Source organism: Rhipicephalus sanguineus, chromosome 10 (genome assembly GCF_013339695.2).
Source record: "Rhipicephalus sanguineus isolate Rsan-2018 chromosome 10, BIME_Rsan_1.4, whole genome shotgun sequence".
NCBI classification, from domain to species: Eukaryota; Metazoa; Arthropoda; class Arachnida; order Ixodida; family Ixodidae; genus Rhipicephalus; species Rhipicephalus sanguineus.
In genome coordinates, this window is record NC_051185.1 from 38,696,706 (window position 1) to 38,709,102 (window position 12,397).

A 12,397-nucleotide genomic window follows, 5' to 3' on the forward strand; every position below is an offset into this window, starting at 1 on the left:
ACGGGTCCACAAAGGCCCTGGAATGGCAAAAAGCAGCATGGTACAGCCACAGCAGTGACAACATGTGCTCTAATATTGCACTAATAATTTGTGAAATATGCCAGTCCATGTACCCAATGTCCTTAGCGCTCATTACCCATTAAGTAAACTACCTTTTTTTCTGTGGCTAAGATAAAATGAGTGCCACAATAGGTATACACCGACACTTGGCCTATTCCGTATCTATACAAAAGCACAGTGCAAGCGCAGGATTTTTAATACGGACCTGCTATGCATCAAACTTATCAAAACTGAGATATCGCACACAAGCAGAACCAAGTGACTATCAACATGCCTCCAGTAAGCAACGTTCATAGTTGCGTTCTTTCAGCATACATTGTTGCTGAGACTTGAAACAAGATACCTAATGTGATTAAATGTATGATGCGGCAAGATGTTGCTTATCAACTGTGGATTCAACCGTTTACCTATGTTTTCTTGTACATATTTCTCCTCCTTTGCCACCTGCAATCAAGACTGACGAAAGAAGTGAGGCCTCAGAGGAAAGGAAAGACCCAGCTTGACGCTCCAGGGTGAGGGTGTCCTTACACGATCACTAGTGATTACTTTTGAGCCAGTGTCTTTCCTGTGCCACCGTGTAGCCTCGGTAAAATTCTTTTCTTGCCAGTTAGTTTCGATACTGTGCCTTTGCCCATTTCTGCTGTAAGTAACGCTGCCAGGAGATGTTGAGAGAATTGCAAACGCTTGATTGCAGAGACCACTGTTGTTGAAGGAATTCTCGGATGCGTGGTCAATGGAAACAGCATAAATATACCGGTGGCGAGCGCATTAGCAAACGTTCCTGAACAAACAGATATTCGGAAAAATTGTTAGACATTTTATATTATCTTGGAGATGCATTCTCCTCACTTACACTTATTCAGACGTTAGCATCAATGCGTGCACGATAATTTTTCAAATGTGGTGCCTACGATCCCAGAGATGTGTTCTTTTATGTCCATATATAAGTTACAGTATCATAGGTAGTGTATCGCATGGCACCATGGTCTTTTGTAGGATCAAGAGTGCAAAACTTTTCGAAAGACTACACCGACAAAAAAGACACAGGACTGACTGGAAGCGGACACAGGACTTTCAGTCCTGTGTCCGTTTCGTTGGTGTAGTTCTGCATAGACAAATTTTTCGGTCTTCATTCTAGAAATGTCACACAAACTACCCAACGGTTGATGCTTCTATGTGATGATTTTCCTTGTTATGGCGAAACAGTGCAACTAAGTAGCTTAGTTAATGCTTTGTCTTGTCCCGCTGCTTGAAGCTGTTTCATCATAAAACAACTAGCCCAGCTAAGAACCTTTCTGATCATTTTTTGTCCATCGGTTCACTGCATTAGACAGGGGTGTTCTAGCTAGCTTGCAAATTGGTGTTTCGAACTTACGGCTCATGCCACAAGCTGTGAACTAATTACAGAAACTCGGAGTGCTTTTGTAATGCTTTGTTCTTCCGGGGGGCATTGCTCCTTTTACTGATCACAGGAGCCGAGGAGAACAAGTTTATTTCAGACAATGACAAATAACAGCTGCTAGCACCTCGTACAATGTTATTTCTACTTCTAGATATGGTCACATCTTGTTATGATAAAGTTGCACCCAACAGCAAAAAAAACACTATTATAGTACTCATTTGTTACATGCTATTGTTGAGAAAACATGCTTTGCAATTAATAGTTAATTATATCTGTGTTCATTAGGGTTCAACCGTTAAGTTAACCACACGAGTATTCAAAGCGTTTTCAATTTAAGGACGTTCTTGATTCAATTAAATAAACCTCAGGTTTCATGAATGTCTTTAAACTGAGGTTTACCTGTATAAAGATGTCACATCAAACATGTTTACTATCTCTCTGATATAATTAATTGTTCATATACGACATGTATTACATGCTGCTGACTGTAACAGGGCAGGTGAAATCACCAATGACAGATGATTGCCGGAATTTCCGTGCAACTGCAAGAACGATCTTGGAACATGGTAGATGCTTCTATAGATAACTCTTTCCGATAACGAAACAGTAATGCGATTCCATTTTGAATTTTATTCTTTGCATATGGTCGAAATACACAAGCACTGAAATAAGTACAACAGGCTGGCAGCCGCAACGCGGTAACATTCATTCTCCTAGTAGTATGTACAAAATTCATACTATATTATCTACACATCATATTCGCCATTCTGCTACAAGCCAGAGCTACATCTTGAGGCACATGGAGCGTTATTTTTTTGTTTGTGCAGCAGTTCATGCTTTATTCCAACGGTATCAAATGTTCACTGGTGCTTGCGCAGAGCCACAGGGTGTTGACGTGCAGTAGACACGAAGTTTACTTCGTGAAGGTAAATTAAGGACGCCTCTAGTCATTCAATACAATCAAATCTTTTCAAGCAATATACTAACTTTACAGAATAGTATAAATTAAATGAGTGTGACGTAATATCGCAGTTGCTATTGAAAGTGTCTGCTACGAAGCAGCCCATTCAAGAGAGGAGGGCTGAAGGTTAGCCATAGTTGCGTAGGAGATTTAAGACTCTCGGCTCGCATATTATCACTGACTAGCGCAGCTACGCGTGCGTATTGAAGCACAAAATTGCGCCTCGTACCTGACCAAAGTTTCGAAAACAACTGGCAACCGCTTTTCAGTAACCCCAAAGGCCCAGCGGTAATGTAAAACAGAAAACCCGAAACAGTCCCCTTCTTAAGGTAAATCACCTTCGCACTCATTTCTCAGCATTTAGCGCACTGACAAACTCTTCCAGTTTCTCCTGTATGTGCCGCACTTTCTTCAGCTCCTCGGCGAGCTCAACCCGGCGTCCCGTGAGGAGCTCCACTTTCTTCTCGCGGTCCTGCGAGAAGTCGTCCAGCACTTCCTTGACGCCCTTCTCCAGCCGACGGGCCTCGCGGTTCATCACCTGCTGCCGCAGCACGTTCGCCGTAGTGTGCATCATGCGCTGCACCCGCCAGAACAGGACCACATCATGGCACTCGAGGTCCGAGTCCAGGCCCTGGTGGTAGAGGTAGTACCCCTTCCGGCACTCGTTAGCCTTGGCCAGAGATCGGCGCAGGAAGTGTAGCCGGTACAGGGGCTCCCACGTGTCCCGGATGAATTTGTAGTCGACGTCAACATCATGCGCCTGGACGTTCTTGCGGACGGTCGTCAGTTCCTCCTGCGTAAGCGCGGGCCCGTGCTTCTGGAGGAACTCGTGGTTCAGCAGCCGTTCCAGCTCGGCCTTGACCACCGCCCTCTGCCTCTGCTCTTCCGTGGGCGAGGCCCAGTACAGCCACTGCTCCTTGACCCCTGGACCGACCATGTCACGAACCCGGGCCTCGGCCGTCTGCAGGCGCTGTTGGAGCGTCGTCTCCAGGAACCGGACCGCCTGGTCCCACTGGTGCTTGTCGTGCACCACGCGGTCCTCCAGCGCGTTGAGCTGAATCATGCGCAGCATGTCGACCGCCTTGTCCTCCCAGACGTGCCGGTCGAGGACCTCCTTGACGACGGCCTCCTTGAGACGATCGAAGAGTGGGTCGTGGTCCTTCGCCGTCTTTCGCTTCTGCAGGAGCGCATTGAACTCATCCCGCAGCGTCTCCCAGCCCACATCGACAGACTGCGACGGCAGGAGCTGCTCGGCCCAGAGCTTGAGCCGGATGTCGACGGCGGTGTTGAAGTTGCCGGCATTGCCGGTCTGCGCTGCGGGCAGGAAGATGCTGTCGACCACATAGCCGCACATGCAGTCCCACAGGTTTCGCGACAGCACTTCCTCCCAGTGCTTGGGACTCAGCTGGCTCAGGTTGACCACTTCGTCGAGCAGCTCGCCGCGAGATCGCTCAAACAGCTCATCGCGGTCTAGCTCGCGCATCCTAGGGAAGCTGTTCTTCCACTCGGTCTCCAGGTTGAAGCGCTGCGCCTTGAAGGCATCAGCCTGCTGCTCAACCGACTCCCGAACCATTTTCCAGAAGCAGTCGGAGACGGCGAAGCTCAAGCTCTGTGTCGTGCACTGCGACATGTTCAGAATACCATCTCGACACAGCTTGGAGTTGCGGAAAAAGGCCTCCTCGTAAGCCTTGATTGCTGTGATGCTGTCTTCCGCACTGCCCTTACCCGTTACGACGGCGAAGTATCCGAGTGCCTTCATGGGAAATAGTTTCCCATCGAGGATCTTGCGAATTCGGGTTGGGTTGGTCATGTTCTGCTCGGCGAGGTCTACCTTGGTGAGGACGAAGATAGTTCTTCGGCCGTTGGGATCCACTTGGCTGACAAGGTCGGTTACTATGCTTCTTTCAGCATCTACAGAGCCGTCCTGGATGCACAGGATAATAGCGTTGGGGTTGCTCATGTAGAGGTTTGTCATCTCTCGGATGGCATCCTTGGTTCCTTCCGCCATCTCAGTTGTTGCCGTGCTGATGATACCCGGAAGGTCTACCAGGACCATTCTCTGCAACCCGGGACCCTTGACAGTCATGGAGATGACATCAGTGCTGATGGTCTTGCCACCGCGGACGCTGTTCTTCATCCTCACTTCGACCTCCCTCCGGAGGTCGGACAGCTCGGTCTCCTTGGTCAGGTCAAATTCCCGCGAACTGTCCTTGAACTTGGCAATGTGGTACGGGCCTTCACTGAGCGTCACCTTTACTGGTGCCCTAGTCATCATCTCGCCGGCACCGCGCGGAAATATTCGTGCCTGCGCCACCATCTCGAGAACACTCGTTTTGCCGGCACTCTGGTCACCGACGACCACCACCCGAGGAAGGTGGTCTTGAACGTTGTAGCTGGAGTCGTAGTCGCTGAGCTCGTCTAGGACTTCCGAGTAGAGGTCGATGAGGGACTTCTTTATCTTGCGTCGACTCACTCCCTGCTCCGACTTGAGCATCACCTGGCGTCGCAGCTCCCGGTTTTCCTTTTCCAGGCGCTCGATCTCCTTCTGGTACTTCATCTGCACCTGTAACAGATAAAAAAAGAAAATGTTTGTCATTGCCTACTCTAGAGAGCTGCATTAAAAGTTATCACGCTTAAAGGAGTACTGCATGGTTTTGAGGAATCCCAAAAGGGACTTTTTTTGTTTCCTTAGCATGCAGTGGCATAACTAGATAGGACAGCGCCCATGGAAAATATATTTCCGTGCCCTTCATGATGGTAATGATAGTGATTATTAATATATTATTATTATTATTATTAATGTGCAAGAAAAAGCCATCTGGCTGTTTTGGGCAAGCAATTGAGCAGTTTCTTGATTGATTGTTCCCTATAGTGGACTAAAGCGTCTTGCACATCCACGCATCGGACAACACACCAGAAGTCAACAAGGTTAGAAAAAATGTGAAAGAAGAAATGGACCTTGCCACTGTCCTGTTGTCGTCTCGCTTTGCACGAAAAGTTTGTAAATTACATACAACCATACAAAAGATATCGACGAAGGAGGTATTTAAATTGTTCTTATTGTTTTTGGCTACATCACCATGAAATGTATTGTTCAAAATTATTTATTGCATACATCAAATCTGCATACTATGCCCACATTCTTTTTTATCAATGCTAATGATGCATTAAAAAATTTGTTCCGGCAAACCCTGTTGTCGCATATATTATTGCCTTTTGCGGCACCAGTGCTCATTTTGATTGTGAACAATGGTTGCCAAGAAAAACGTGTTCTTTATATTTGACATGGCGCATGCGCATTAAGAAAGGCGCTGTCGCTCTCTAGTCACACATTTCTGCCGTCAGCTGCAGCCTAGACCAGGCATCTCAAAGACGCGGCCCGTGGACCTCTCGCTAGCGAACAGCGGCCCGTACGTGACTGTCTTCATCGCATGTTTTTAAAATTTTTATTTTCTTAAGTGCAGTCATGAGTTACACAGGCATGACTTGTCTAAAGCATTTTCTTCTTGAGGGAACCCCTGCGGTCAACATGTGTTGATATATAACCATGAAACAAAACTCTATGTTTCAGGATTGACGTCTAGGTTTAAGTCATTTTGGAGGTAGACATATGTTGTTGGAATCGCGGTGCCAAATCGCCTTCAAAAATGACCCATATATGAGATAGGGGAAAGTTATTTCAAATAGCAACGTTATCCATTTGAAAAATAAGACTTTTTTGTATGTGTTTTGTGCTTCATCGACCAGATGACGCTGATACCATCTCATGTAGCCACCATAACCCTTTTACATGAAACATCAAACACAAAATCTTGAGCTCTATTAGTGGAAAATGAAGTGTCATTGTAGCTTACCGCCTCACTGAAGCCGACAGTGAAGTCGATGTTTGTGATCCGCCTTCTCCCCCGAGGAGTGGGTAAAACATGAGCGTATAGATCTTTTTCTGGTGTAACTTTCCTGCTTGGGCGTCTGATACGCACAGTCAGTTAGGAACCTTAAAGCTATGCTAACGAGAAATATGAAGTTGAGGTGCAATGAGCAGGGGCATTGAAGAATGCGTGCAGGTTGGGTGTGAAAAGATAAGTTATTAGTGGAGATAAGGCCATAAGCGAACACCGAATATCTCTTACTCAATTTCTCTCGCCCCAGACTCAGTGCTGAAGCGATGTCGTCACGAATCTGATTGCTCTCAGCGAATAAGAAAGCTCCATCACACGTCACCATGCGTGCAATTGGCCGCAGTGCAGTGAAGCCGTGGCTTTCATGGTTGCCGCGACAGATGTGGTTGCAGACTTAGAACATCACAGCGAAGATGTCAACATGGAAGCAGAATTGCATTTCAGTGAGTCTGCAATGATGCCGCGTGCTCTCGAGGCGGCGGCGGCAGCTCTTTCTGCGTACGAAGCCTGGCTCCAACCAACGGAAAGCGAAGTGTTGTTTTCGTCGACTGCGTGCAAGGCATCCGACTGCCAAATACTGCTTATGTTCTCGCATATTTAATTTTTCGTGTTTATTAATGGCGTTTCCCTTTTGGAGAACTCGAGTAGAGGCGCCATGCCGTGAAGAGAGCCGCGGTAGAGCAGGGCCATGCAGGGCCACTCAATCCGCCTGTGGAATATGGCACGCATCCTAGGAGCAGGAGGGAGGGTACCAGTGAGGAGAAATGTACCATGAGATCAAAACCATCGAAGCCCCATAGTTCTCTGCGGGACAGTGGCAGAACATGTGTGAAATCCGACACAGAATTGCTGCGAGGCTCGCTCGTATAAACTACGTCAACATCACTGGGGTCAGACTACACCTGGCTGCTGTTATTGCCACCGCGCTCACCGGCAGTAGCAAAATAACAAAACGAAACGAATGAGAAAGATATCAAGATGAATAGCTTTCGGCAAATCACAGCCAGAGTGCATTTGTGATCACTACGAGAAATTTGTAGGGGTGTTAGTACATGTATATATCCTTCAGTTTTTCGCAATTTTCTCGCTTGTTAAAGCTCAGTTCACAGTAATAATGGCACAAATGTGATCGTAATAGGATAATTTACCATTGCAGTTCTACTTCCTCTATCTCTTTGGTGCTACTGTGCACGAGGCCCACCACTGGAGACACGGGCGCTGCAGTCGACATGCTACGACATCCCAATCACGTAATGTCACCTTGCTTCACGGAACCTTGCTCTAAAGACAAGAAGCCGGTGGCCCGAGCGCGTTTTTTTTTCTTTTAGTTTCCCCCTTCAATCACCCTCGTTTCATAACCAGTTCATGTGCACTGGCATCTAGAAACAACAAGAGCTTGGAAAGCGTGACCAATGTTTTCTGTGATGCTGTGCGACACAATTAGTGCACCATGCATGCAAAGAGAGCGGGGTGTAATTTCACATTTATGGTTTTGCTTCAAGGATAATGAACATCACGACGCATGGCTGATAAAGCTAGCTTAGAAGGGGCAATGAGCCGAAGTCCCGCGCACGTGTTTGCAGCAAGCACTTCTGACAAGGCGACTTTGTCTGCAGACTAGGAACGCAAATGTTAATTTGATGAGCGACAGCGAGTTCACGCGTGACACCTCCCTTTTCACGTGAAGACGCCCACAGTGCGAAGACTTCTCAAAAATTACTTCAGGGATGTCATTCCTCATAGTCAATTCCATCCTACGCACGCTGATTGGGGAAAATGTTGTAAGGTACCGATACACAGAAAAATGAGGAGGGGTGACGCAATTTGATGGCAGAAAGCAGTCTGTGAACGAGTTCCTGATTTGGAAAAGACAAGAAAGAAACCTTGCAGGAAAGCCCATACTTAGTTTTTTTCATTTCGTTATTTCATCCCGATGTCTGACCATGAAAGCTCACCGTAAGCTTGGAGGCTGACATGCCTGATGCTTATGCGGAAACATGCTTATGCGAAATCATGCTTATGCGGAAACGGGCTTAAACCGACCTTTTTTTCTTATTGCTTTTCATGGGCTTGGATATGAGCAAAAAAAAGAGGGAGAGAACGAGAGGCATTCCGAAGTCGTGGCGCAGAGACGTGCTCATGCAAGGGCTACAGAATATAGCGCAAGCCACTACCTCCTCGAGAACAATTCTCAAGACAGAAGATACGCTGGACCAGACGAAAAAAGGCAGTGCTGCTTACGCAGACAAAGCGCCGACAAATTGAATGTCGGAAGCCACAGGCTTCCAGAAGATTGTGTTTCGTTCGTTTAAGGAAGGAGCACCACTTAACTAGTCAAAGGAGTCTCTAGCCTCACGGGTGGTACCAGGGGAGAAGAAGGCGAGGAAGGGGGTGTTGGAACAGCGTGGGGGCATGCCCCCACTGGTTTCGAACCTGTAGGGGCGACCTTCTGTTGAGGCGCGGGGCACTAGCGCCCTGTTTGTGTCCTAAGGAAGTCCCCGAGTGCATGTCAGGCGGGCTCGGCTCGGCGCCCCTTCCAAGTGCCCCCCCCCAGTTACGCCACTGTTAGCATGCAGTGTTAACGTTCCTCACACAGCTCTGCCCGACTGACAAGTTATTTTCTTTACTTTGTGTTTCAAGTTCCTGTCCTCTGTTCACTGACACAGATCAGCGAAGGAGTCTCGTGTTTCTACAGATTGCAATACATACAATAGTCGCATGAAGCACAGTTTCATTTTTCATAATTACTGTTGCGGTTGAAGTCACTTGAACACTATCGACCTTGAGTGCTAACATAGCAGTCCCATGCTTTGGGGAAGATCGAATGTACGAAACATACCCACGTGATTACAAAAACTACCACCACCACAGCATTGCATTTATAACCCAAACAGTTAACTGGCACTGATTGCTCAATTAAATATGTGTTCTTGCATATCATACCACTATTATGTATGAATTCACCTTAGCTTTTCGGCTCTTTTATCCAGTTTGGCTAAAGCAATCAAGGCTAAAATTTGAAGGGCCGGTCTCAAAACCTAGGAGCTCATCTTAGAATGGATGGATGGAACAACCAAGCTTGTTAGACATTAACATTGGCTACCCCGACAAGGATAGAGCACAGCTTCAGAAAGAAAGTCCCATCAATGGTCACTCGTTTCAGGTCATCAGCAACCAATGAACAGCCAACACAACTTCGTCCTTAACGTTAATTCTTTCATTTTCTACTTTAATGTCATCTGTACTTACTTTAAATTGCTGCTGATACATTGTTGATGTTAATATCGTTATTTATAAATTTGTAATAGTACTAACTTTCTTACTGTCATTGCCAATCAGACATTTATGTTTACAGTGTACAGGAGGTCCCTATTCTGATTACACTGCGGGCCCTCCTTCTGCATATTTTTATTTTGTACAGAGCGTTCTGAAAGAATAAAAAATGACTGATTGAATGACGTCGACTCTCTCGCCCATTCATTCTTTCCCTCAACCATACTTCACCACAGTTCACCTGAATAAGCTCGTCCTGAAGCTTCTGCATTCGCTCGCGCTCATTCTGACGGCGCTCTTCTTCCTGCTGCTGCGACGAGAAGATCGGCGCGACGGCCAAGGCGGTGGCGAAGTCGTCGAAGCCGTTGCGCGCGACGCTAGGCGAGCTCTCGAACTTGACGCCCTGTAGCCATTCTCCGATGCTGGCGAGACCGCTAGCGGCCGCGTTAGCACCGGTCCTGAACAGTCCTTTCTCGGGAATGCCTAGCTTGTCCTTCATGTTGGCCAGGGATGCGCGGAACCTCTCCATGCTGTCCCGATCGGGCAGCGCGTCCTTGATCCATCCTAGGTCCGGCAGGTTGTCCTTAAACTCCTCGTACTTCTTGGAAACGTGCGCCCCTCCAGCGACCGCCGAACCCAGGACGATGTATCGGACCTTGAGGACTCCGCGAAGGATTCTGGCCACTAGCGCGACGTTTCGGGCGCTCTGGAGGTTCGTGGTGGCGGCGTACAGCCTGAGACGGTGACGTCTGGAGTGCGGACCGAGCGTGTGGTATCGACGGTGGCATGCTTTGAGGCGCGGCGAAGTACTCCACTTTTGGAGGTTGTAGCCCAAAGCGCCGCGTACGAGCGAAAGCGCTCGGTGCTGCGACATGATTGGACGTCGACGTCAGCTTGGGACGAATTTGTTTTTCTCGCTAAGCGGGGTTTTTGAGTTTGGTTTGGGATACTGGTTTCACGAGAACAGTTTCAACTTTACTAGCCGGCGACGATAACTCGCCAGCGCTGCCTCCATGTTGAACTTCAGTCAGGCCTGGCAAATGGTTTCTACTTTCGAGTTTGTCTGTGTGAGCTACCTGTAGGTGGCGGGACATTCCGGACAATATATATAATTTCATGAGATACTATGAGACCTTGTGCTTGAGATCAACAAAGGCTTTATTTAAACAACAGTAGTGTGAGCTAGAGCTCTGCACGGGCTCGGGCCTACCCGAAAACCCGGGCCCGGCCCGGCCCGTGGGCCGGGCCGGGCCGGGTAAAGTAGTTTTCACGGCGGGCCCGGGCCGGGCCCGGGCCTGAAGCTCCGGGCTTAGGGCCGGGCCCGGGTTTGGGGTGGCGGGCTCGGGTCGGGCCGAGCTTGGACTTTGCTCCGTGCTTAAAGGGTCTCTAAAGTGAAACACTGAATCGGTTTAGACCGATAAATTGTACTCCAAGAACCCGAACGTCATTTATTTCACCATCAATGAGTTTATTAATAAAGGAGAAAATCAAGGTCAAAGTTCCATTTTGAAATGTCGCTCTGAAATCTCCGCACCCGCCGTCGCGGATTTCAAACTGTATTCGTTGTATTTTGGGGACCTTGGCTCAACGAAATTTCCAGAAACTTGGCATGTTAAGTCTGTTAAGACCCCTCAGAGGTCACTGTACTTCATTTTTACCCACTATAAACTACGTAGGGCCCAGTAGATGCCGTCGGAATCTATAACCTCACGGCGTTTGCTGCGTGAATTTCAAGTTCGCGTCGTTACCTGCATTTTCCTGCGAGTTTCCTCTCTTACAAAGAGCTTTGTCGCGGCGAGCGTGGTGCTTTTGGAACGGTAAAAGAGTAATTTACTGATAATAGAAAAATCATTTTTCTGTTTAATGTGCCTTGTTCCGCATACGCTGTGCTTACATGTAAGTCCCACATTTTATCTCGAAAAAACGCTTTTTTTATGTGGGGTAAGCTATTTGGAGAAGTTTTACGAGGTTTAAGTACTGAACTGCTTTTGCTTCTTGCATATGACCTACTTTATTTATCTGAAACGGGCGAGACCAGGCGCTTATATGTAACATTTCGCTGTTCCGTGCCTTACTTGCTTTCGTTATTAATTTATATCCAAAACGTTACTATGTAATCGCAGTAATAAATGTAATATAAAATTATAAATAATAATATATGGGGTTTTACGTCCCAAAACCACGATATGATTATGAGAGACGCCGTAGTGGAGGGCTCCGGAAATTTCGACCATCTGGTGTTCTTAACGTGCACCGATATCTAAGTACACGGGCCTCTACCATTTCGCCTCCATCGAAATGCGACCGCCGCGGCCGGGATCGAACCCGCGACCTTCGGGTCAGCAGCCGAGCACCGTAACCGCTATACCACCGCGGCGGATAATATAATAAAATTATACCTATGAGATGTCATCACAAGAGCGATCACAGAGCTCCAAAGCGGGGAAACGTTGAAAGTTAGAGCCTCCGTCTAAAACGAAAGGACTGCACGGAGTCTTGGTACATAGAATCTCTATAAAGACACATTCTTTTTCTGTGACTCTCTGACGGCTCCCAGTGGTCATGTGGCGCGCGATGGACATATATGCACAGCCTGCTTTGTGTGCCCACATTGTTAACGTCTGAGCTTTCGTCTTGTTCCGCCATATCAGGGTTCTCAAACTCACCTCATCTAACGGGCCGCATTCACGAAAATTTACTCCCGCAAGGCTAGGGCAATGACGAAGGTAGGAGCGTGGGAGGGGGGAACAGGTTTTAAAACTACCGTCATATCACAGCAGACCTTTCCCATATCGCATATAC

General features: G+C 47.6%; 1 protein-coding gene across 1 annotated transcript; it reads right to left on the bottom strand.

Annotated features, from left to right (window-relative positions):
* Positions 1–1,534: 1,534 nt before the first annotated feature.
* Positions 1,535–10,631, bottom strand: LOC119371691 (dynamin-like 120 kDa protein, mitochondrial). The gene is made up of 2 exons (XM_037642143.2): positions 9,837–10,631; positions 1,535–4,986 (listed from the first exon to the last, which is right to left on the bottom strand). The coding sequence occupies exons 1-2, from the start codon at positions 10,467–10,469 to the stop codon at positions 2,770–2,772; spliced, it is 2,850 nt and encodes a 949-aa protein (XP_037498071.1). The 5' UTR covers positions 10,470–10,631; the 3' UTR covers positions 1,535–2,769.
* Positions 10,632–12,397: the final 1,766 nt, after the last annotated feature.

What these genes read in the sequence shown, in the direction of transcription:
- LOC119371691 (XM_037642143.2), bottom strand. Translation starts at nt 10,469, where the DNA reads ATGTCGCAGCACCGAGCGCTTTCGCTCGTACGCGGCGCTTTGGGCTAC. An exon ending in TTCAGGACGAGCTTATTCAG is followed by an intron (nt 4,987 to 9,836) that starts GTGAACTGTGGT and finishes TATCTGTTACAG; the next exon opens with GTGCAGATGAAGTACCAGAA.